The sequence below is a fragment of the Acipenser ruthenus genome, chromosome 11 (genome assembly GCF_902713425.1).
Source record: "Acipenser ruthenus chromosome 11, fAciRut3.2 maternal haplotype, whole genome shotgun sequence".
NCBI classification, from domain to species: Eukaryota; Metazoa; Chordata; class Actinopteri; order Acipenseriformes; family Acipenseridae; genus Acipenser; species Acipenser ruthenus.
The window spans coordinates 42,824,211-42,850,852 of NC_081199.1; the positions used below are offsets into that span (position 1 = coordinate 42,824,211).

At 40.9% G+C, this 26,642-nt stretch overlaps 1 protein-coding gene across 4 annotated transcripts in view; it reads right to left on the reverse strand.

The window, feature by feature from the left end:
- Nucleotides 1-5,249, reverse strand: part of LOC117426447 (NEDD8-conjugating enzyme UBE2F-like) — a 48,514-nt gene extending 43,265 nt beyond the window's left edge. For 2 of the 4 annotated variants that reach the window (XR_009330600.1, XM_059034051.1), the window contains exons 1-2: nucleotides 4,998-5,248; nucleotides 73-211 (exon numbers count right to left, since the gene is read on the reverse strand). Coding sequence is in view for 3 of the 4 variants with exons in the window: in XM_059034051.1 (XP_058890034.1) it covers nucleotides 73-190 (118 nt within the window). In the remaining variant the exon portion in view is untranslated. Of the gene's footprint in view, nucleotides 1-72; nucleotides 212-4,997 lie in introns of all 4 variants that reach the window. The other 2 variants (XM_059034052.1, XM_059034050.1) reach the window with 2 other exon arrangements.
- Nucleotides 5,250-26,642: the final 21,393 nt, after the last annotated feature.

Here is a 26,642-nt window from a genome sequence, read left to right on the forward strand (position 1 = left end):
GTATACTGCCCAACACAACAAACACAACACAAGAGTGAGCTGCGAGTGGGAGTTTGTACTGGAGAGCACTACCTTTCACCAGCAGCCTGTCTCGTATAGACACCCTTCGCGCAGAGTCTGTGACGGCACTGTTGCTGTGGCCACTCTTTACTGCATCGTCCCGTTTCAGCTTGCTCGCCAGCGTCAGCATTGCCGCTCGGGTTTCTATCACCTACGAAAACAAAAGCAAGCCCGTTAGTAACATGCAGCACACCCCCTATCGTAAAATCTCAATTCAAGCCAACAGCAGCATGAAACAACCCACAGCAAATAGCACAGCAAAGTGTAGCACCGTGAAGCACTGTGAAATCATGGCAAAGCATCACTAATGTAAACTCCAGAGAGGTATGGTAAAGAAAATCAACATTCATGAGACAAATGAATAGTACTGTGTAAACAAGGAAACAACTTGGCAAAACTGCAAAAAGTTGCAAATGTACTTGCAAAGGTAGTAGATCCACCACCATGCTGACAAGCAGTGGCTATACTGGACAATAACTAGGCTAATAACCAGTATGGTGACAACTGAATATACTGTAATCCAACAGTAAGGGAAAATGCACATCCTCAGTGTGTTTTTCTTAGTAAGACTAACCCTCTTAATATATTCAAATTATGGTGCTGCCTTAATTCTTAGGATATCAATAGCTACAAATTACTGTAAGGCTACCAGAAACGTTCATACACCAAACCAAAACAATCATGGACCTCTCCCATGAAAAAACCCTTGAAGCCCTGGCCTCCTAAAGTTACAAACTAATGCACGCCTCTGAAGCAAAAACGTAGTGCTCCTGCCTTGATACTCCCCTTAATGCATTCAGAAAGCACACGCTGGCCTGTTAATTTGCAGCATGGATCAGAGATTCCAGGCAAAGCCCTGAGCCATGAGTCAATGTGCTCTACCTACACAAACAACAGGGCACCAAAGTCAGAAATCGATTCAGAAATCTGGAGGGGCGGCTCCAGCCAGTCATTTATCATGCCCGCCCTGAGTCCTGGAGAGGAGAAGTCTTGGAACGAGTGTGTATACTGGCAGGACCGCAGAGTAAAGCACAACTGCTACAGTTCATCCCACAGAACTCTAGCAACATGCTCATACTGTAGATTGACAGCAGTCTTCAATGGGACACGATAATGAGATCCAGTGTTTGTAACTAGCCATGTAAACATGTAGCCTCTATACACTATAGCAAATAATAAAAATGTTTATGCATGGTCCAGTGTTACTATTGTTTGCCTGACATGAAAATGAAGTTCAAAAGGGTGAATTAATAATCTCCAAAGAAATAAAGGGTTCTTATACACAGTCAGGCTCATACACAATGACATAGTCACCTTATGCAGCTTCATATAATATCAAAAGACCCCAGTGAAGCTAGTTGGAGAATATTTGAATCCGTTAGTAACAAAATCATCAGTTATTAAAGAAGTTCAGCATGATTTTCATTTGGTTCAGTTCATTAACTAATATCCCACTCTACAGAAGCCTTTAGAACTGTATTATTAAAACAGGCTGTACATGCCAAGTAATAATTTGTGTTTAAGGATGTAACATAATGCAAGGCCTTCTTCACTGTTATTGATAACATTTATTAATTTAGTTATTTCTTGTTTGTGCATTTATTTAATTTATTTACAGTTAACCACTCTATGCATAGTCAAAACAACGTAATTTATTGGTTTAATTCAATAAGCCCAGCTAATCACATACAGCCCAGTGAATTCAGAGAATGAAGGCCTTTCTTAGCTCTCCTTTGTGTTCTTGGCATATTAGCCATCTGTAAGCGAGCTCCTCTTGCTGTAAAGCTAACACAGGGGGCCTTGTTAGGGATACAGTGGTCCAGAAGTAAATGCAATTAAAGTACAAAAAAATGCCCTTTGCATTAGCTATCAACTGTATTGTAACAATTAAAGACCTGGCACAGTAATGGGCTTTCATTCCCTTAAGCACTGTGCTCTACTGCAGTGATGACCCAGTTTACAAGCATTTGGCTGGAGCATCCCACAGCACCACCTTCAGATCAAATTATGTTCATATATATATATATATATATATATATATACATACATTTAATCACCGGAATTGACCCTAAACCTGGTAGCAGCTCAGTGAGCCCATTTATTAATCAGTCCAGGCAAGGGTGTCCTACATATGGCAGGTGTTTTTTCATCCAACCCCTAAATAGCCAAACCTGTCAGCAGGCTGCTCTAATGCCAGCCACTGTTCTGGACATCACTGAAATGTTTTGGAAGTAATAATAATAATAATAATAATAATAATAATAATAATAATAATAATAATAATAATAATAATAATAATAATAATAATAAAAAGAACATAAGAAAGTTTACAAACAAGAGGTGGCCATTCAGCCCATCTTGCTCGTTTGGTTGTTAGTAGCTTATTGATCCCAGAATCTCATCAAGCAGCTTCTTGAAGGATCCCAGGGTGTCAGCTTCAACAACTTTACTGGGGAGTTGGTTCTAGACCCTCACAATTCTCTGTGTTAAAAAGTGCCTCCTATTTTATGTTCTGAATGCCCCTTTATCTAACTTCCATTTGTGACCCCTGGTCCTTGTTTCTTTTTTCAGGTCGATAAAGTCCCCTGGGTCGGCATTTTGAATGCAGAATTTTGAATGCTTGAATCAGATCGCCGCGTAGTCTTCTTTGTTCAAGACTGAATAGATTCAATTCTTTTAGCCTGTCTGCATATGACAAGCCTTTTAAACCCGGGATACAGTGGCTCTCAGAAGTATTCACCCCCCCTTGGACTTTTCAGTTTAAATACACCTGTCTCTGGGAGGTCCCACAGTTGGTTAGTACATTTCCTAACAAAAACTACATCATGAAGACAAAGGAACATTCAAAGCAAATCCAGAATAAGGTTCTTCAAAAGCACCAATCAGGGGTAGGATATAAGAACATTTCCAAGGCACTGAATACCCCCCGGAGCACAGTAAAGTCCATTATTAAGAAATGGAGAGAATATGGAACAACTGTGAATCTGTCTAGAACAGGCCATCCTCAAAAACTGAGTATCCGGGTGAGAAGGGCACTAGTCAGGGAGGCCACCAAGCCTCCACGGCTGAGTTGGGAGACACTGTGCATACGGCAACAATAGCCCGGGTGCTTCACAAAACTGACCTTTATGGGAGAGTGGCAAAAAGAAAGCCATTGTTGAAAAAACTCACATCAAATCTCAGCTAGTGTTTGCCAGAAGGCATGTGGGAGACTCAGAGACCAAGTGGAAGAAGTTTCTATGGTCTGATGAGACCAAAATAGAACTTTTTGGCCTCAACGCTAAGCACTATGTTTGGCGCAAGCCTAACACCGCACATCATCCTGAGAACACCATCCCTACCATGAAGCATAGTGGTGGTAGCAGCATCATGCTATGGGGATGCTTCTCTGCGTCAGGGCCTGGAAAGCTTGTGAAGATAGAGGGCAAAATGGATGCAGCAAAGTACAGAGGAATTCTGGAGGAAAACCTGCTGAAGTCTGCAAGAGACCTGGGACTTGGGAGAAGATTCATCTTCCAGCAGGACAATGACCCCAAACATACAGCCAAAGCCACACTGGAGTGGCTTAAAAACAAAAAGGTCAATGTACTGGAGTGGCCCAGTCAAAGCCCGGACCTCAATCCAATTGAGAATATGTGGAAAGAGTTGAAAATTGCTGTTCACCAAAGGTCCCCATCCAACTTGACAAAGCTTGAGCAATTTTGCAAAGAAGAATGGGAAAAAATTGTCCAGATGTGCAAAGCTGGTAGAGACTTATCCAAATAGACTCATGGCTGTAATTGCTGCCAAAGGTGCCTCTACCAAATACTGACTCAAGGGGGTGAATACTTATGCAATCAATTATTTTCTGTTTTGTATTTGCAATTAATTTAGAACAATTTGTAGATTTTATTTTTCACTTTGACATTATGGACTTTTTTGTGTTGATCAGTGCCAAAAACTCCTAATTAAATCAATTTTGATTCCATGTTGTAACACAATAAAATGTGGAAAAGTCCAAGGGAGGTGAATGCTTTTGAGAGCCACTGTATCCCGGCCACAATATATCCGAGCATCTTGTTGCCCTTTTTATAGCTTCCCCACATAGTCTAGATGAAGACATAAATTCTGAGTCAACATAAACTCCTAGGTCTTTTTCATAGATTCCTTCTCCCATATGATATTTATAATGCACATTTTTATTGCCTGCGTGCAGTACCTTATACTTTTCTCTATCAAATGTAATTTGCCATGTGTCTGCCCAGTTCTGAATACTGTCTAATAATAATCTTTATTTTTATTTTCTTTTTATATAGCCCGTTTCTTTAACCACTGGACCACACAGCCTCAGGACAGCAGCTAGTAGTGTATAGAGAAATCACCAGGCGTATCATCAAAGGTACCCACCCCAAATAATAAACCATATCAACAACAAAATATAACCTACTGTACTTTAAACCCCGAGAAATAGCAACAGCAACAAAGTGACACCTTTAATAACACCAGATACGCAAATATGAAAAACATTAATACAATGAACTCACATTGAGTGCGTAGTCTTGATTTATTGGTTATTTATTTAACTTTATTTGTTAGATGGACGTCAGGAAGGCTGATATTTATCATGTTACACAAAGGAGACGTGATTATGCCATTGACAACTGACAGACAAGTCTCTTAACTGTCAAAATACAGTGTAAACCATCTAGATGATATGCTGAAATCCTCCCGTTTAGCAACATTAGTAGGATACACTAAATCACCACTCAAATAATTTAAGGAAACGGAGACTTATGCTTAAAACACAAACAGCACACATCACGTAGTATTGCAAAACCGTGCAATGGTTTTGAAAAACGAAACAGCGGCGAGTGTAAAGAAGTGAAACAGTTCGTACTGAAAAATGTTTTACTTTAAATCACATTAAACATTAAAGCAATAAAAACACCTGCTCTTACCCACTGTCTCTCGAAAAACCGCTCCTGTTTAAACCATAATAAATCCGGCAAAGGAAGACAGCATGAAGCCTCCGCCGCAGGTAAATATCACTCTATTGATTTCAAACCCCTTCGACACAACCCGAGCTATTTCTAAACGTCACAATATGTATTATTATACTATTTCAAACTCCATAAAACAGAACTATAGCAGCCCACCGACGAGAACGGAAGTGGCTTCTGTTCCCACCGATATAATGTTCCCTCCAAATCCAATGAATCTGAATAAAGTAAGTTCCGCAGCGGTTTAAATACAGCAGTCTTCTTGCTGGCTGTTTGTGCGCTGTTCTATTGTGAGCATTATTGATATTATTAGAAGCAGTAGTCGTCATAATGAATTATACATGAATAATAATAGTTTTAATAATAGCTATACAGTTGAGTATACATGTTTTTTACATGCATTATGCTACTATCATGTATTATGCACTTTACTCTGTATTTAATGTATTATGCATTTATTTTTTATTTTTTTAATTTTTTTACTGTATATCATGTATTATGCATTTCTCTGTATTTAAAGTATTATGGATTTTCTTGTTGTTACTGCATCTTGTAAAGCGCTTTGTGGTGGTGCTCCACTATGAAAGGCGCTATATAAAAATAAATATTGATTGATTGATTGATATTGTGTAATATGTATATATATATATATATATATATAGAGAGAGAGAGAGAGAGAGAGAGAGAGAGAGAGAGAGTATAGATAACATGATATGTAAAACAAAATGTATACTGTACTGTACATAATGTTTAATAAATCAAATTAATATGATATTTTGGTAATATTGCACCCTGTTCACAAGTCATATCATAGATTTACAGCTTGCTTTTGGTGAAGCTCATTTCTGCTGCCACAACACAATAGATGTACTTCCTGTGCAAGATACTAGATTGACACCCACGCTGATACACGAAGGGCTTGGGCTGGACTTGCTAAAAATGTTGGGTTCTCTTACTGTACAAGTCAGTGCGTTAATATCACAAATAATGTACTTACCCAGCCTGAGACTAATTCAATCTATACTGATAATCTGAGCTGGATTGCTTTCTTTTTCTTTCTTTCTTTATTTGCACATGCAATTAAAAACAGATCTGCTTTGACAATTAATTAGGATGGAAAGGGGCTATTTCAAGGAATGCATGTGAAAAGCAGTTTAAGAAAACTGCTTATTATAATGGCTTCAAACCTTTTCCATTGAATAAATGAGATCAAGCAATCAAATGCCGAGTTGAAATATAGACCTCATCATTACTTTCGTTTTCTTTCTTTCATTAATTCTTCTACATAATATAAGTAATTGCAGGCTGTATAGATGAGAAAAGCAGCTAGGCAACCAGAAGATGTTCCCCAGGGAGTGTGAGACACTGCTCAGACTCGCTTTCCAAGGCTTTTAGTAACACACCTGAGAGATGTGTGTGAGAGAACAGGGCTCTGTATGCTTGTCTGTCTGCTGAGAAATGTGTGTGAGGGAACAGGACTCTGTCTGCTTGTCTGCTGAGAGATGTGTGTGAGGGAACAGTACTCTGTCTGCTTGTCTGTCTGCTGAGAGATGTGTGTGAGGGAACAGGGCTCTGTCTGCTTGTCTGTCTGCTGAGAGATGTGTGTGAGGGAACAGGGCTCTGTCTGCTTATCTGCTGAGAGATGTGTGTGAGGGAACAGGGCTAGTCTGCTTGTCTGTCTGCTGAGAGATGGGTGTGAGGGAACAGTACTCTGTCTGCTTATCTGTCTGCTGAGAGATGTGTGTGAGGGAACAGGGCTCTGTCTGCTTGTCTGTCTGCTGAGAGATGGGTGTGAGGGAACAGGACTCTGTCTGCTTGTCTGCTGAGAGATGTGTGTGAGGGAACAGGGCTCTGTCTGCTTGTCTGTCTGCTGAGAGATGTGTGTGAGGGAACAGGGCTCTGTCTGCTTGTCTGTCTGCTGAGAGATGTGTGTGAGGGAACAGGGCTCTGTCTGCTTATCTGCTGAGAGATGTGTGTGAGGGAACAGGGCTAGTCTGCTTGTCTGTCTGCTGAGAGATGGGTGTGAGGGAACAGTACTCTGTCTGCTTATCTGTCTGCTGAGAGATGTGTGTGAGGGAACAGGGCTCTGTCTGCTTGTCTGTCTGCTGAGAGATGGGTGTGAGGGAACAGGACTCTGTCTGCTTGTCTGCTGAGAGATGTGTGTGAGGGAACAGGGCTCTGTCTGCTTGTCTGTCTGCTGAGAGATGTGTGTGAGGGAACAGGGCTCTGTCTGCTTGTCTGCTGAGAGATGGGTGTGAGGGAACAGGACTCTGTCTGCTTGTCTGCTGAGAGATGTGTGTGAGGGAACAGGGCTCTGCCTGCTTGTCTGTCTGCTGAGAGATGTGTGTGAGGGAACAGGGCTCTGTCTGCTTGTCTGTCTGCTGAGAGATGTGTGTGAGGGAACAGGGCTAGTCTGCTTGTCTGTCTGCTGAGAGATGTGTGTGAGGGAACAGGGCTCTGTCTGCTTATCTGCTGAGAGATGTGTGTGAGGGAACAGGACTCTGTCTGCTTGTCTGCTGAGAGATGGGTGTGAGGGAACAGGACTCTGTCTGCTTGTCTGCTGAGAGATGTGTGTGAGGGAACAGGGCTCTGCCTGCTTGTCTGTCTGGCGCAAAAACAAACCACCAAGACAATATTTACAAAGTGTTTAATTAAAAAGAAAAAAACCACTTCATTTTACAAAGCTACAACTATACAACTAAGTAATACAATCTAAGTACTCTAAAACAACAATGCTTTAATACATTTCTTTAAAAGAATTCTTATGTGTTTAATATCCTAATATGTATATAATGCTGTTTTTGCTTGAGTCGTTACTGGCCATGTTTCCAACAAAATTAAGCTGGGGACGCATATTAGCATTGCACTGAAGCCCACAGTGAAGCATTATGTACTGAATCCTGGGTAATGGTACCGCAGTGGTAACATGAGAACCGTGTTTTATATTTTGTATATAAAATGTTACAGAATCGACTTGAAGAACTATTGTAATTTCAAGTTGTACCACTGCAGCTCTACGAGTGTATCAGAGCAAGCAGAGATGGCCATGGGTGCTGACATGGAGTGCTGGGTCTCAAAGACAAGGACACAACTCCTCAATCAATCTGGTGGCATCAGGGTATTTAAAGAGCAAGGTCTGAAACGTTTCCATGGGCACCACTGTCGTCATTATCTTTGTATCCAGTCTGCTTGTGCTGTTTTCATGGAGGTAAGCACTGCTATGATGGTCTGGTAGTGGGCACATGTGATACATGCAGTCTACTGTATGAGCCTGGAAACTCACTTACGGGGTTGAAACACAAATCTCAAATCCCAATGAAGAGGGTGTCGATAGGACCTTGGAGTCATGTGGAACATTATACCAGCACTGCTCAAGATCCCAATACAATACCAGCCAGCAATTAGATTGTTATTTTAAGCTTCCCGTGTAAGGAGAAACTCCTAGGTTCATTATCGTTTTGTGGAAGAAATCAATCACGGCATGTTTGAAGGACAAGTGTGACCCTTATGAATATTAGATCTCCGTTTGGAATTACTTCTCTCATGGTGCCCAGAAGCACCTTGCACAGAAAAGCAGGACCTCGAATAGGCAACCCCTCTTGTTAGGACATTGAAAATTCAAAGCAAGGGGAAATTGCAATATGCCGAGTGTATTAAAAGATATGCTTTTGCTCAAACGGGAAGAATGCTAAAACTGTTTTGTTTTTGCGGCAAACAAAACAACATAAAAAAAACCAATGTCAATGCATTTACACATGACTTTCAAATGAGACGGAGTGGATAGCCAGCTAGCAATCTGCATCTACTTAAACTACTGAAGCAGACAGACCAGCCAATTAGTTTAGGGAACCTGTCAGCATATTAGTCTTGTAGTCTGTGGCGCGGTAGCGTCACCGCCCAGATGTTACTTGCAGAAAGAGAGACTGCAAGCTGCAGGTTGAATTACGCTAATGTGCTCTTTTAATTAAAATAAACCAAAATAACACAGACAAAACACTTACGAAATAAAAGTCACAAGGGCCAAAACATTAGTGCTGCTAATCCTCTCTAACACCCGTGAGCACCTATTTTATACACCTGTGGCCGGAGCATAATTAATCATTTAATCATGTATTCACATTCCCATGTGTTCTGACAGGGGGAAATGTAACCCCGTCCCTGCCAACCTAATATCCCCCCTCCCCCCCCCCCACACACACACGTGCATCGGCAGGGCTTTCATATTGCCACACTGCCACACTGCCACATAGTCATAGAGGGGAATTTGGTTTTTATTTCTGGAAAAAAAATTGGGTTGCTTTATTTAATTAGGCCTCCTGTCATTCAGCCAATTTAGCCAATGAAGCACACAAAGACTTAACAGCTTGTTGCAGCACTTCAGAGATGCCAAGGGAAAAGTGTGAGCCAAAGAGCTCTGAAACGTGGCAGGCAATGAAGAGGGGGCTGGCACTGCCTGCCTGCCTTTCAAATGCTGTCAGGTGCAGTTCAAGAGGCGATTGATTTGCATTGGGTTTGTTTAGAGTAGAAAGATATATTTTTGGATATACCCTTACAAAAATGTACCATGGTATATTTGCATGGTCATTTTGCAGTTTGCCCTGCTTCACCATAGCTCCCAGTGGTTCACCAGGATTGACGTTGCTTCACCCTGTTCTCACAATGCTTTTACTGTGCTTTTACTATTTTTTTCCTGCAGTAAACTTTTAAAGTGTTATTGAGTCATTATAAGAATGTTTAATTATTTAATCTTAACTTAATCTTGATTTAATAATTGGCACAGATGCTGGGTCCCTAATATGTTTTGACAGAGGGAGCGCAGGACCTGAATGTCCTCTCTCATATTTAACGTTATTCATTAAAAAAAGAGTTTGGAAAATTGTAGAAGTGGTTTAATTAATCTTGATCATCTGGTATTTAATTGCTACAATAATAAATGAAGAGTTCATGTTTGTAAAAGCCAACCTGAAGGTACTATTACAGATGCCACCCTCAAATAAACACTGCACGCAGTAAACTTCCAGTAAACACCACTGTGCCACCCTATATATATATATATATATATATATATATATATATATATATATATATATATATATATATATAACGATTGAGGAAACTGAGTTCCAAGTCTAGGACATCCTAGTAGCCAAACACACTAGATTAAGTACTGCACAGTTTTTCAGTCTCTTATCTTTTAATAAAACATTATAGAAGCACCCAAATAAGCACATTTCTATATATTTATTGACTCAGATGGTGTACTGGATGCTGATTGAATGAAACTCTGCTTAACACATTGTAAGATGGTTCATTTTAACATATGAACAGCACAGTTGCATGATGTGCTAGTAGTGAACAAATATAACGGTCTGTCAGAAATGTATGGGATCTTTTTCCTTGAGCTCTATTTCTCAGCCTCACCAGGCAACAGGACTGGATATCAGCATTAAATATCTTTCATTTTCCGTGAATCACTGAGGGGCAGATGAGACACACACAAGGAAATTACATTTTGGAACCGTTTATATCATTATCGGGTCATTATCTTTTTTTAATAACACTATGAGGAAGCGAGCCAGAATGAAAGATACATTATAAGAAGCTCTCATTTCCTTTGGAAAATTAGAGCAAGAATATGAGAACTGCTCAAGAGCTTTAAGCTGCCGCACAGCCAATCAGAGTGACCTGTTGCATCTTGTCACAGATGGTCCTGGCACATCCCTTCTGTGCTATAAGCCATTAGATCCTTTTGCATGGGAGGCCTCTGCTGCAAGGATGTGCGGTTCTTTGATGGACCCAGATTCAGTTAAAATGTGTTTGCTCACTGACGATGGGATTGAGAATGTAGAGATGGGAGACCAGCTAACAAGATTTAAGTTTTTGCAGGTATTATTCTTTTAAAGACTGTCACAGCTACTGGAAGCAGGCTGATCTTTGGGATACAAATTGAACATTTGTGAAACTGCAACAAATATTGTAATGACTGTAATGTGTTTTAAAGAATATACAACCAGTAGAAAATATTATTAGCAGATCAGTGTAAGGCCTGTTGTGGTGTTCGCAGATCCACTTCGAGTTGAGCCAGGAGGAGAATTTGAATCTTGCTGGGAACAGCTGATTTATTAGATGTGGATTGGATGCTATAGAATGGAATACATTGCTAATAGTAAGGTTGTAGGATTCTGTATTTTGTATCCTTTTGAATAAGTCTGTGTAAGGTCTGAAAAAGAGAGCACCTGGTATCAAAAGTTCCACGCCTCCATTATCGGGCAAAAGCATATTTTTTAAGCCTCAAAACATTCTGATCCAGCAAGAGCAGAATGGTAAACTATGGAACAGAGTTAATATGCCAGAAGCAATCAAACAAGGTTCTACTATAGTAAGAAAAAAAAATTATAGTTTAAATAGATTATCAGTCATGTATCTTATTTGGAATAAGTATTAAGCCAAGATCCTCTCTATAATGAGCGATCTCGTTAATATTAACAAACTAAATACATTTCAGATAATAGAAGGTAGGAGTTTATATTAAAATAAACATTTTTCTATATATCACAGAAATTAATTAGAGCCTGGCAAGAAGAGATGGGAGCATAGAGTGTAGGACGGGTTTACTGAATTAAGCTACAGATTGGTTTAAAATAACGAGTATTAGAAAATGCTTGCAGTAGTGTTTCATATTAATCAACACTAAAATAGTGTAGGTTGTCTTAAAACCTGCTTCAACTGGATTTTGTATGAACAGAAAAAGAGGTCAAACTTAGGTCAGTCATAATAATACTATTGTATTCTAATATATTAATGGTAGCCTGTATTTAGATGTAAATAACTGGACCTTCCACTGAAAGCTTAAAAGACTTCATACCAGATCAATGGAGTAAATTACAAAGACTGCTATACTGAAGTAACTGAATTAGTTAGAAGTACATCTTATAAAGCCATTTAAAGTTAAACTGTTGAAAGAACATATTGAGAGTTCATTACAACAGATACTTGACATTGACAATGTTGTGAATGAACTGTTAAAACACATTTGAGAAAATCTTCATTTAATTTAATCAATTTAAGAATTAGTTCAGTTTCTGTCTCCAACTAAACAAAAAGTCTTTTAGACATTACAATATCAATTAAACTAAATAATATAAATGTTTAGTTTATATAAAAGTTTTACTGTAATAAAAACCAGAGGAACTGTTAGGTTTGAATATAAGACAATAAAGTGTAAACTGTATTTAATAACTTTAGTACACAAGAGTCTTACTGGAAGAAAAATAGCCTTGCGTTTACCTGCTTGCAGCAGGATGAGCAAAATGAACTCTCTTCATTATATCATAGAAATTAATAAAAACTTGACAGCCGAAGCAAGCATTTCATTTAAATTAGAAAAGTTGTCTACAGTATCAGTGCTTATCAGACAGGTAGCGACTTTAATTGGGATGACGTTTGAGAGCCAAAAAATGACTTCATGCAGTGAATTTGTTAAAGTGCTTACAGTGGAGTTTATTATTAATTAAAACACTAGGCTTGGTAGTAAACAGGGTGTTTGAAACCTGCTTGTGCAGGCACATTTTTAGAAACAGAGGTCAGGTTTAGTCCAAGAATGGCACAGTTAAATAAGGCTGTTAATTGGGACTCCTGATGTATTCAATGGCAGGAAAATCCTGTATAAGCCCAGATCAAGACCCCATTCTGTACCATTGATCTTGCTCTTGCAAGATGACATGGTCCATGCTCTGAGGGTCTCTGAAAAATGGATTGCTGTTTGGTCATATTTAGAAGTCTCTGCCTTTTGAACACAGTTCTTATTTTTATAATATTTTGTACGCAGTACAGTAAGTACAGAAGCTCTCCATTTCTAGTCTGTTTAATTAAATATTCACATGATAACCACACAATCTGTGAATTGCAAAAATTGTCATTTCAAAGATGACGTTTTAATCAGCTGGGATGCCAGCCATAACAGCAGATTGGGTTCCCCATATGCAAATTCAATTTCCCTTTATTAACTAAGCCATGTTGCATCAGCTAACCAGAATTGGAACAACTGTGTCTGTCAAGAGAATTCTGACGGAGAAACTTCTTTTCACTTCCCCAGGGAGGTCCCAACGAGAGGCACGTCGCCATGTCCTCAGGGTGCTTTGACAAAAGAATACATTTTATAGATTTGCAACGGGGCTTTAATGGAGACTATTGCAATGTGTGTCAGCAAATGTTAACCATAAAGCACACATGGCAAACTTCAGGACATCTATCCTGATAACCCTTAAACCAAACTCTAACCCGAACCCTAACCCTAACCTCAGTCCTAACGATAACACTTACCATTAGATCTAATGATATTAAATATCTTTGCAGGCAGTCAAAAGGAACACAAAGACTGGAAAATGAAATATCTTTATCACTTAGCATAGAAAACCAGGATCTATCTTCGACAAGGATAAAATAATGACAATACTGTCAATCCAGTATATGAAAGAAGCCAGGAGAAGTGAACCAAAAGCAATTGTCACCTTTCTCTTCTCTCCTCTTTAATCCCTATGTTATCTCCTCTACTGCAGTGTTCTGTTTGAGCAACAATTTAGAGCATATGCATATGGAAGATTTATAATGATATCCTACTGACTATTTGCAAGCCTCTCATTTAAGATGTGAATACATTTGTGTACATGGCATAACTACTAATTTATGCAATTATGTCTTTCTGTCAGTTAACACACGTTTCCAAACATTTTACACAAATATGTCATCTTTAAATTATAAAGGGCTTTAAAAAGCTTTCCGAGCGATACAGTGGTGTACTAATAATAGGAACTGGATTTTTCACTGTGCAGTTCCATCATGATCATGAAAAAGAATGTCACTCAACACTATTAAAGGCTCCCATGACAAAAGGATCAGCAGATTTTTTTTTCTTATTAAAAGGACTTATTAATACAGGTATTCAGAACAAGCTGATAATGGTTAGGCTGGTTTCATGTGAAATTAAATGAAATGCAAAAAATCTACTGAGTGACTGTGGTTACTAATACTGTAAATGTACTGCACTGCTTGGACTTTTTGGGGTTTATTTTTAATGTGTGCCCCCCAAAATACTGCAGTAAATCAGTCACCCTTCAGAGGAATGTGTCTGTGTGCAGAGGACTCAGGTTCTTCATTGAAACATGATGAAACTTGCTAATTGTTTAGGCTTTGTCCTTTATTGTGATGACAGTGATAAGGAATAGATCTGCTCTTTAAAGTCAGTCCAGTGTAAAAATAAAGCACTTTTACAACAAACAGATTTTAGGCTTTCCTGAGCAGTCATGGTTTTAATTACGCTTGCCTCAACACAGAACTCAATAGTGTTATGACATATGGGAAACCGAAACTGAACACAATGTTAATGATTCCTGTGAACATGGTCCTCTACGGGTGTCTACTGGTGTTGTCCAAGAAGAGGTTTGAGGAGTGAAGCGTTCTTTGGCTTCAGTCTGTTTCTTCCTCTTCCTTCCTTTGCTGTTTTGTAATACAATATTAATGGACTTGTCAGGGTTTAATGATATCTGAACTCACATTTATCAGCTGCTTCTGGCAATTGTGATTCTTTTTTTTTCAGAGTTTTTATTTTAGCAAGATCATCAACATTAAGAAAGCACTTCTGCGTCCCTAATTAGGCCTATACATCAAAACTTGTCAGAATGTGGGTCTATGTTTAGACTGTGTGAAGCACCAGGGAACAGGAAATCTGCAAACCTTTCAAAAAATAAATCATGAGATTCCAGTCAATATGAATATGACTGGTGCAAACTATCTAGGTTGCACCTCAATCTGCTGTTGTTAAACTAACCTGAGAAAGGAATTCATGGATCTTCGTTACCCTCTCACGAAAGACTTGAATTTGATTTCCATTGATACAGAACATGAAAGACTGCAAATATAGCCAGGCAGCTGAGGAATGAAAATGCTGGTGTCAGCCTCTAATACTGATCTGGGAACAGAATAAACACAGGTTTACACTACCTTGCTGGTAACAGCTCAAAGCTTATTTATCCTGGCACTTTGCCCACTGCACAGAACAAAGCCCTCTGGTGTTTCATGGCTTCCTTTTTCCCTTTACAGCGATTGATTTGTTCCGAACTCAGTGGATTGTAATGCTTTTCATAACTGCACAGCAGTATCAAGCTCAGGGTCAGTGTGTTATTAATACTAGGAATGATGTTTACTTGCTACGCTTGTATATAAAAAAAAGCTTCTTTATGTATTTAGAGACGAGAATTGACTGGGGATAACTTCCATCAGCCACCACAGCCGACAAGTCAGTGGGGTTCAGTGGAGTACGGTTATTATATTCTCTTGCTCTGTGAAATCTTGAACAGCTATTGAAGACAACGATTGCTTCATAAACATGAGAGCAAATCAAGTTCCAATCCTTTGGTTCATAGAAATTGGACACCCGTCTTCTACATTTCTAAGACACGAGTCTGGAGGTCAGATCAGTTTCCCGCTGCTGGCAGGTAAATGATCAATCTCGAAGCGGACCAACAACAGACAGTACAGTTATTAGAACATTTTAACACACATGCAGTTTCACAAATGTTCAATTTGTATCCCAAAGATCAGCCTGTTTCCAGTAGCTGTCACAGTCCTGGGTCAGTTTCTGCTCTCAGTGAGTCTGTCAAAGCCACCACAGGTGTGTCTTTAAAAGCTTGATACCTGCAAAAACTTAAATCTTGTCAGCAAAGCTTCCATCTCTACACTCCCATTCCCATCATCAGTGTGAATACTTCAAATGAATTATCTGTTTCTATCAAAGAGACATCTATCTCTCCCGCATACACCTTTCACTCAAAAAAGGTGATCGCACCTTGCACAAGGAAAGACAGGTTTTAGGTTCATTTGTGACATTATACGACTGTAGAAGTGTGAACATTATTTTTTTTAATAGATCTTGTTTCCTGTGGTTTGTTAAAAAAAAAAGTATAGCTCCAGGAATGTTTAATGCAATGATTATTTTCCATTTTACTCAATCTCATATACGCACCAATAACACATCTGTTCTGAAGAGCACAGCACAGCGCCCCCGACACCATGCCTGGACTCTGGTTGTGTTCTGAAGAGTACAGCACAGCACCCCCGACACCATGCCTGGACTCTGGTTGTGTTCTGAAGAGTACAGCACAGCACCCCCGACACCATGCCTGGACTCTGGTTGTGTTCTGAAGAGCACAGCACAGCACAGCACCCCCGACACCATGCCTGGACTCTGGTTGTGTTCTGAAGAGCACAGAACAGCACAGCGCCCCTGACACCATGCCTGGACTCTGGTTGTGTTCTGAAGAGCACAGAACAGCACAGCGCCCCTGACACCATGCCTGGACTCTGGTTGTGTTCTGAAGAGCACAGCACAGCACAGCGCCCCCGACACCATGCCTGGACTCTGGTTGTGTTCTGAAGAGCACAGCACAGCACAGCGCCCCCGACACCATGCCTGGACTCTGGTTGTGTTCTGAAGAGCACAGCACAGCACAGCGCCCCTGACACCATGCCTGGACTCTGGTTGTGTTCTGAAGAGCACAGAACAGCACAGCGCCCCCGACACCATGCCTGGACTCTGGTTGTGTTCTGAAGAGCACAGCACAGCACAGCGCCCCCGACACCATGCCTGGACTCTGGTTGTGTTCTGAAGAGCACAGCACAGCACCCCCGACACCATGCCTGGACTCTGGTTGTGTTCTGAAGAGCACAGCACAGCACAGCGCCCCCGACACCATGCCTGGACTCTGGTTGTGTTCTGAAGAGCACAGCACAGCACAGCACCCCCGACACCATGCCTGGACTCTGGTTGTGTTCTGAAGAGCACAGCACAGCACCCCCGACACCATGCCTGGACTCTGGTTGTGTTCTGAAGAGCACAGCACAGCACAGCGCCCCCGACACCATGCCTGGACTCTGGTTGTGTTCTGAAGAGCACAGCACAGCACCCCCGACACCATGCCTGGACTCTGGTTGTGTTCTGAAGAGCACAGCACAGCACAGCGCCCCCGACACCATGCCTGGACTCTGGTTGTGTTCTGAAGAGCACAGCACAGCACAACACCCCCGACACCATGCCTGGACTCTGGTTGTGTTCTGAAGAGCACAGCACAGCACAGCGCCCCCGACACCATGCCTGGACTCTGGTTGTATTCTGAAGAGCACAGCACAGCGCCCCCGACACCATGCCTGGACTCTGGTTGTGTTCTGAAGAGCACAGCACAGCGCCCCTGACACCATGCCTGGACTCTGGTTGTGTTCTGAAGAGCGCAGCACAGCACAGCGCCCCCGACACCATGCCTGGACTCTGGTTGTGTTCTGAAGAGCACAGCACAGCACAGCGCCCCCGACACCATGCCTGGACTCTGGTTGTGTTCTGAAGAGCACAGCACAGCACAGCGCCCCCGACACCATGCCTGGACTCTGGTTGTGTTCTGAAGAGCACAGCACAGCACAGCGCCCCCGACACCATGCCTGGACTCTGGTTGTGTTCTGAAGAGCAAAGAACAGCACAGCGCCCCTGACACCATGCCTGGACTCTGGTTGTGTTCTGAAGAGCACAGCACAGCACCCCGAGACCATGCCTGGACTCTGGTTGTGTTCTGAAGAGCACAGCACAGCACAGCACCCCCGACACCATGCCTGGACTCTGGTTGTGTTCTGAAGAGCACAGCACAGCACCCCGAGACCATGCCTGGACTCTGGTTGTGTTCTGAAGAGCACAGCACAGCACCCCCGACACCATGCCTGGACTCTAATTGTGTTCTGAAGAGCACAGCACAGCACCCCGACACCATGCCTGGACTCTGGTTGTGTTCTGAAGAGCACAGCACAGCACCCCCGACACCATGCCTGGACTCTGGTTGTGTTCTGAAGAGCACAGCACAGCGCCCCTGACACCATGCCTGGACTCTGGTTGTGTTCTGAAGAGCGCAGCACAGCACAGCGCCCCCGACACCATGCCTGGACTCTGGTTGTGTTCTGAAGAGCACAGCACAGCACAGCGCCCCCGACACCATGCCTGGACTCTGGTTGTGTTCTGAAGAGCACAGCACAGCACAGCGCCCCCGACACCATGCCTGGACTCTGGTTGTGTTCTGAAGAGCACAGCACAGCACCCCCGACACCATGCCTGGACTCTGGTTGTGTTCTGAAGAGCACAGCACAGCACAGCACCCCCGACACCATGCCTGGACTCTGGTTGTGTTCTGAAGAGCTCAGAACAGCACAGCGCCCCCGACACCATGCCTGGACTCTAACTGTGTTCTGAAGAGCACAGCACAGCACCCCGACACCATGCCTGGACTCTGGTTGTGTTCTGAAGAGCACAGCACAGCACCCCGAGACCATGCCTGGACTCTGGTTGTGTTCTGAAGAGCTCAGAACAGCACCCCCGACACCAGGTTGTGTACTGACCCAAGCCTTGATTACCTATTCTTCCATTCACATGGGACCAGGCCCGACCCTGCTCATACCATCTTATTTTGAAAAGGTTTTCTTTTAGTTTTCACTGCCTCCCTTCAGGTGTCACGCTCCCATCGAGCATCCGAATGGGAGATTGCATTCATTGGCTTGCTGAGACATTGGCACCCCTCAGGCTTTATCTTTCATCTTGACGGGCGCTTTTAAAAATGTAAATGAGAACAAAGAAATGCAGGAAGTTTTGGCACGGCTCCATCAGGGCTTGTCTCTCCAGACACATCCTTAGTGCTTTTTTTCCTTTAAGAATAAAGTAAAAGGGATCTAGCTTCCCCTGACAGCTGCTTGTTTCTGATTAAGACAAATAAATTAGGAAGAACTGAATAACACACAAGGTCATCACCAGTTATACTCTCAAGTGTACACCACTATTTGCAGGAGCTCTACTAATAATAATAGCTAATATCACATATCAATGTTGAAGATAATAATAATAATAATAATAATAATAATAATAATAATAGTTAATATCACATATTCAAGATTATTATTATTATTATTATTATTATTATTATTATTATAATAATGTAATATGATGTTAGCTATTATTATCTTGTACATTGATTATGTGATTAGCTATTATTATTATTATTATTATTATTATTATTATTATTATTATTATTATTATTATTATTATTATTATTATTATTAATTAATTAATTAATTTATTTATTTATTTATATATTTATTTATTTATTTATTTATTCATTTATTTATTAGCAGACACCCTTATCCAGGGCGACTTACAGTTGTTACAAAATATCACATTACAAGTTATCACCTTATAAAATATCACATTACAGAATATCATAATACAGATAAGAGCAGTTATGAAAGTACAATAAGATCAAATTCAAGTAAGAGCAAAATAAAGAATACAGTAAGGTATAGGTAAGAGCAAGTTTGACTCAGAGCAGTTATAACTCTTATAAGTAAATATTTGCTTAGATGGGTGAAGTCCAGTAAGAACATGTAGTAAGTATGATAAATGGATGAGAATGATTTCACTTAATGATGCCACTTAAACGTGAAGAAAAGAGATTTAGGGGTCTTGAAAGCCCCTGTTTGTATATCACAGTGAATCTAATAAACAGAGTATCAACTCTTCAGGTCCATTATCACAATTCCCTTGATTAACAAAAGTAAAAAAGATATTTTATTTGCTAATAACCACAACTTGCCTTTTTGCAATTACAAATGACATTTTGCACAAAAGAAAAGTGCATTTCTCAGTATCTAATCCCAATACAGGTATGCTTTGCAGAAAGAATTCATACATGAGGAGAGGAACTGTGTTCAATAGCTTCCCACAGCATTGCTATCTGGACACACAACTCCTGAGCAGGGCTTGCCCCTTGCCATCACATGCACTACCATTTCTGCCTTGAGTTGAGTTTTGGTTTTAAAGACTTGTGAACATCTCCACTGCAATGGGGTCACTGCACTCACACACACACACACACACACACACACACACACAAGGGAATGGCTGTATTGATTAGCACCTATAAATAATTGTCCTATGCCCTGCTCATCGATTTGCTTGTTTTAATTGAATTTGCTGGTGACACACAGATTCTTTACTCCAGCCTCTTTTTTCTCCCCTAACTGACATTGTTACCCTCTGTCACTGCCAGTTATTGGAAAATCCTCTATCTTTCAGATAGGGAGGGGATTCAACAACAAGCAAGTCTCCTGCAGCAGAAGAGAGAATGTCATCAACTGTATTCACCTTCTTAAAATTAACAGCCGCATTAATATAGAGCAGTTGAGATGAGGGGCAGCACTGATGGCTGTACCGGATGCCATGTGTAATGAGTTATGTTGTTCTCTGGTGCTTCTGCTCCTGGGATTGGCTGTCAGGCAGGGTGACTCACACTCCCTCCACTCCATCTTTAATGTAGAAAAGCCTCAGACACATTATGCAGCCTCAGAGAAAAGAGCTATATTTAAATGGAAGAATGGAAACTTTAAGTGAACTGTATTATGAGTCAGATGAAAGGACTAGTAGCTGCTGTGGTGAGCTGTGCATGGTCCAGTTTCTTCAGGGGACCTCAGTTCCAGCTGTCTCTGTTTTACCTGCCAAGCCTAAGCAAGCCTGGGAAGTCTCCATCTGGACCAGCAGGGGTGCGGAAGTGCGATGAGGAGAGCTATCCCCAGTCAATTCTCCTCTCCCAGCTCTCCTGGTGGGTCTCAAGACAAGAATGGTAAAGGTAACTGGTTCAAACCAAGATTTGAACCACACTGCAATGACTCATATCTAATGCTCGAGCTATAATCAAGTTATCAACAGTGTGGGAAGTGATTAAGTACCTATGGTATTGTACTTAAATAGACTAGAGAAACAGCAAAGAACAGAAATATAGTTAACTCAAAGAAAAGGGGGCCGTGGTAATGCTGCTCATGCTAATAAGAAGTAAGATACTTTAATGGAGGGTAAAGCCTTGCTAATCTAAATAGCACTGTTAATTCTTTGCACCAGAAGCTGAAATTCTGCTCACAGTGGCTTCATTTCACAAGAGCATTGTCTTTCACCTTGAAAAAAACCTTTCTGTCTGCAAAACTTAAACCTTAAAAAGTTCAGACGTGCTGTAACCGGCCTCCCATTCAACAACACATCAGAATTTAGGAAGTGTTTACACAGAACAAAAACCTGGTAACAACAAAAGGATTGTCTAGAACCAAAATCATTGTATTTATCTTGCTCTTAATTGTATTATTACTTGTACTGTGATTCTTGAAATGTATTTTTGTTTACGACTGTAAGTCGCCCTGGATAAGGGCGTCTACTAAGAAATAAATAATAATAATAATAATAATTGTCTCTCAGCTTCCGGACAATGCATCCTCAGGTCTGTCTGGTAACATTATCACTGCTGCAACCCCACGTCCTCATCCTGATAAACCAGGTAACACTACCAGTGCTGCAACCCCCACGTCCTCATCCTGATAAACCAGGTAACACTACCAGTGCTGCAACCCCCACGTCCTCATCCGGATAAACCAGGTAACACTACCAGTGCTGCAACCCCCACGTCCTCATCCGGATAAACCAGGTAACATTACCAGTGCTGCAACCCCCACGTCCTCATCCTGATAAACCAGGTAACATTACCAGTGCTGCAACCCCCAAGTCCTCATCCTGATAAACCAGGTAACACTACCACTGCTGCAACCCCCACGTCCTCATCCTGATAAATGCATTTAATAACAACACAGTCTCAGTCTCTCACGGTCCTGTCTACAGTACCTGGCACCAAGGGACCTGCAGGCAGAAGACATGATTCTCAGTGTGCTCACAATAGAAATAATAGGGCAGACGTTATTGGAATAAAACGTCTTCTTTTATTATTGCAGTCACAGGATGGAGGTTAAGCTGCAATTGTGTTTTATAGCTTACTCTGATTCACCGCATGTTCAGTACAACATTCCCACGAGAGGCACTGAGCTGTATACAGTAGCGTAGATGCAAAGATAAAAGTTTTAAGAACATTGCTGATTCAGATTCACAGCTCAGCATATTCCTTAAGATATAGCTTCTGACAGGAGCACATTTATCACCATTTTTAAACCGAAAGGGAAAAAAACAGCAGCAGTCGCAATTTTAAAACTAATAAGGAACAACTTAAGACTAATTACAAGACTCTTGCCATTTTAACGAGAAAGATTTTCTACTTGCAATGACAAAAAAAAAAGTTTAAAAAATAACTCTTTGCTCCTTGCTGTTCTACTACTTTAATATGGGATCACATTTTCACCCAGGATTACCCTGAGTGACCCTGATTACTGAAATACATTGATCGCATACAGCAAGCTATTACCAGACAAGGATGTATATGTTACTCAGCACAGCCTGCTGACTGACAGCACTCGGATCTCTCAGTGCACTGTGTCTCAGGGGACGGTTCTACAGATAGCTCGCTGCAGCATCATTTAAAAGACATTAAAAGGTGTACCTTTTTAACAGCTTGAAAGTGTGAGGAGCGCGGTTTGAAATGATCCACCGCCTGTCAGTTTAACCTTCAGCTGACATACACCTGCTTATTGAAGCTAGGAGCGGAGTGGTTTCATTGTCCTGTAAGGCTTATATGTATTGTGTCTTATCTATGCCATGTACAGTGCAGTACACAGGCACTGTGGTTGGAGAGATGTACATATTGTGTGTGGTTTTGGCAAGGATGAGTTAAAAACATTGGGCAGGCCAACCAAACATGTGACAATGTGTGTGTTTGAATGGGAGGCCTGATGTTATTGATGGGATGGGAAAATAAGAAAAAAAACATGTCAGATTGTGGTCAGTTTAAAGTGGCTAATTGATTGCAATTCAGCCTGGCCGTGTGTATCCAAGCACAACAGTGGCTTCTGGATTCAGTTTAACCCGGGACTCAAGGAGAATAGGTGTCTGTGCTTCATGCCCTGGACCTTGGGATTGCTAAAAGCCCCATCATTCCCCATGCTTTATCATGCTTCTCTTTGGTTTGCCTTGCTTGCCCTGTAATCTACCAAGAGTTCACTCTTCAAGGCTTTACTACACTTTGCTTTACCATTGTACTGCAGTAATGTTATACTTTTATTAGAGGTCCTATAATTTCCTTCAATACCATTCCTTCAATAAACAAACCAAAGCATGCACTTTGAAGGAAAGAAGTGGGGGAATGAAGTTTCAAAAAGTCATGCAAGTCTGTATTTCCTGCAATTGAAGCCTAGTGATCAAACAGTGCCCTCTGTTGGTTCTGTCCATGAAGTCATATCGGTATTCTCTCCTACAGGCATTAATTCTACTGTAGCATCAAAATGTGTGCTGTCAGAAATCAATAATTGCGTTTCTTTAGAGATGCCTAAATATGGTATTACCGTGCTTTCACTGTGATTTATTACATGTTGCTATGCTTTTACTATGGAAAACTTTTATAAGGGCACTGTAATTCATCAGTCCATTCATTCCAATCAAAATACATTCAAAAAGCGATTTATTTGTGGCTAAAATGTTTTTAGATTAGCTCATGAAATTACTTTGGCTTTAAACAGCTAGATTTATTTAAACAGCCATAGCTGCTTTCTGCTGAACCTAATGTCTTTCTCTCTGTAATTTTCAACAAACTTTTTATTTACAGTGAATTCTGTGATTAACTTCAGACATGCCATTCAGAAATGACTAGGGGAGCAGATCAGCAGCTTTTCACTTTGCTTTGTCCTTGGGGATATTTTGCTTTTTTAAAATTCAGATTCACATTTTTATGCTCATAGGTATTGACACCCTCTATCAGTTTCAATATTATTATCGCGAGCAGCATGTGTCCTTGTTTATTTTGATTAGATGCATCATGGTGCATTGCCCAGGCATTTCTCACTGAGCACTAGGGGAATGAGAAGTCTCAAGTGCCTTCCTGGGAAGCGCAACAAAAGACAACATTGTCCAGACTTGCACAGTCTGGGGGAGGTACTTAGACCATAGTCATATCAATTCACATTTTTAACAAAGATACACCACACACGTGGATCAGTATTTATTATCAAGACTTTTCAATCTATGATCATTTTTATAATTATTGGACCATTGCTTAAAAAAAAAAAAAAGTCTTTGCAATGTAGTCCTAGCTGCAGTTCATTAAGTTAGGCAGACGAAATTAACAAGATGCAGTGCACCATTTTCTAAGGGGTTTTTGTCTAATATTTTAGAGGAAACTTGTTGAAAAAAATCTGTTACGTGTTTCCTGGTTTTGTTATTTGAATGTGTGTTCCATTAACTTCAAAGAGTGGAAAGCTTGTATCTCCTAGCATCGTGCTACAATTATTATTATTATTATTTATTTCTTAGCAATGAAATGAAATGCCTTGCCACTGCAGATGGGATCTCATGGAAGGTGACCGTCCGGCCCCTTAACCACGGGACACTTTCAGAGAAGTCGGTTTCGTTCTCTCTAATCCACAAATAAATAGAGATCATATCCACTCTACCTGTACAGTAAGCGATCGCAAACAAAGTGAATGGCAGGCACGTGGTTTCAAAGTGCATTTATCAATTATTTGAGTGGATATAGGGGTATAGCAAGTGTAGATTGTTTCCTCACTAAATACAATGAATTGTTTAATTTTACTAGCTATGAAGATCACGCTTCAATCAATACAGTATACTGATTTGCTATATTTGTTTGACTGACCGGGGCATAAAAGCATATGTAGAGATATATAGCTAGAGCTTGAGATAGACAGAGAGATAGATAGACACACAGGGTGATTAGAAAGCATGGTGTATGCGACATTGATGTTGTGGATTAAAACCTTCTGAAATATGCACTTGACACAACAGATCTGCAAAAATAAGCTTTAGTGTCTTAAAAAAGTAGAAAGCGGCCACAGGTGATTCATCATCATTAGAAACGTTTTTGTTACTTCGCACTACATCAGTCTATCAGCAGAAATAACAAGGGGATTATCTTGTAAACCAAACTGCACGCTGCCTCCACGCTTTGAACTGGATTAAAGAACATCTGGACCTGCAGTTGGAGAAATATTTATACAGCTGGGCAACATGAGCTCTGATATTGAATTCTGTGCCTGTGCAATTACAAGAATGAGTACAACTTAGTGCATAGAATGCTGTTCCATCTAACTGATGTACTGCTTGTAAGGTTACTGCTGACCTCTACAGGAGAGACCAGGAAATGGAAGATACGATTTTGAAAAAAAAAAAAAAAAAAAAAAAACACTAGTCGAGGGGATCAATCCTTTTGTACAGCGGTTAAGTCAATCGCTTGGTAATGTTTTCCCTAATGGGAGAACTCTTTTGGACCTCCAGAATTGCCAACACCATGTTGCTTCAGTTTGTTTGCTTTTATAAAGCAGAAAGTACGCGCAGCAACACTTATTTTTCTCATTTTTCCACAGGTGATCAGGCTAAAAGAAAAGTAGTTGGGAACATGCTTGTGCATTAAAGCAATTTCATGTGCAATTTATTCCTTATGGCTCAGAACTGAAAGTGTAATTTTCCATTTCGTTTCCCACGATTTAAAAACCTTTTGATGATTGCCACCATAAATAACAGAAGTGAAACGCTACATCTGAACGGAGCAGCATAGCAGCACGGACGGCTCAAAAAAATGTTTATTTAAAGCTCCTGCGTTTAATTGCAAAGGCATTTTCAAGTAATCAGAGCGAGGTCGTAAAAAATAAATGAAGCAGATCTATTAAATAGAATGTTTTCCAGCAGAGTGGGGGGCAGAGCAGTTCAGCAGGGTGTTTTTGAACTTGTCTCCCAGCAGCACCGCAGGCAGGGTACGCCTGGATTGAGCCTTCATTCCACTGGGCTCAATAACATGCAGGAGCAGCACAGTACTGCTCTTCACATCCACCACAGGCAGGGTACAGCTGGATAGAGCCTTCATTCCACTGTGCCCAATAACATGCAGGAGCAGCACAGTACTGCTCTTCACATCCACCACAGGCAGGGTACAGCTGGATAGAGCCTTCATTCCACTGTGCCCAATAACATGCAGGAGCAGCACAGTACTGCTCTTCACATCCACCACAGGCAGGGTACAGCTGGATAGAGCCTTCATTCCACTGTGCCCAATAACATGCAGGAGCAGCACAGTACTGCTCTTCACATCCACCGCAGACCATGAAGTTTGAAAGTTGGGGCAGTGCATGGCAAAGCAGAGCAATCTGTTGCAATGCACAGTGGAAACGTGGCAAAGCACAGGCACTCATGTGTTTAGAATGAGTAACAAACCAAAACTGCAGTTATTGATTGAGAGTGGGCTGGAAATGGCTTAACACATTGTCTTACGGTACATATACAGTTGTTTCCCAGCATAGTTAAAATGCTGTAGTAACAGAAAAACAAATTAAAGTATCAAAATGTGACTTTTAAAAGCAACAATGCTAAAGTAATGGTAGAACCTATTATTTCCCCAAAGGCGCTTGTAAAACAAATGACCTGTCAAGCATTTCAATTTTTTGCTTCAGTCTTATTCAACACCAAGTTTTAGTCCACTGGGAACCTAATGATTAATTTCCTTTGCTTAAAACTGAAGAAAAAACAAGAGGCATTAAAATAGTGCACTCCACAAGTCTGAGCTGAGAGAGGAGAGGGGGAGGGGACAGGTAGGA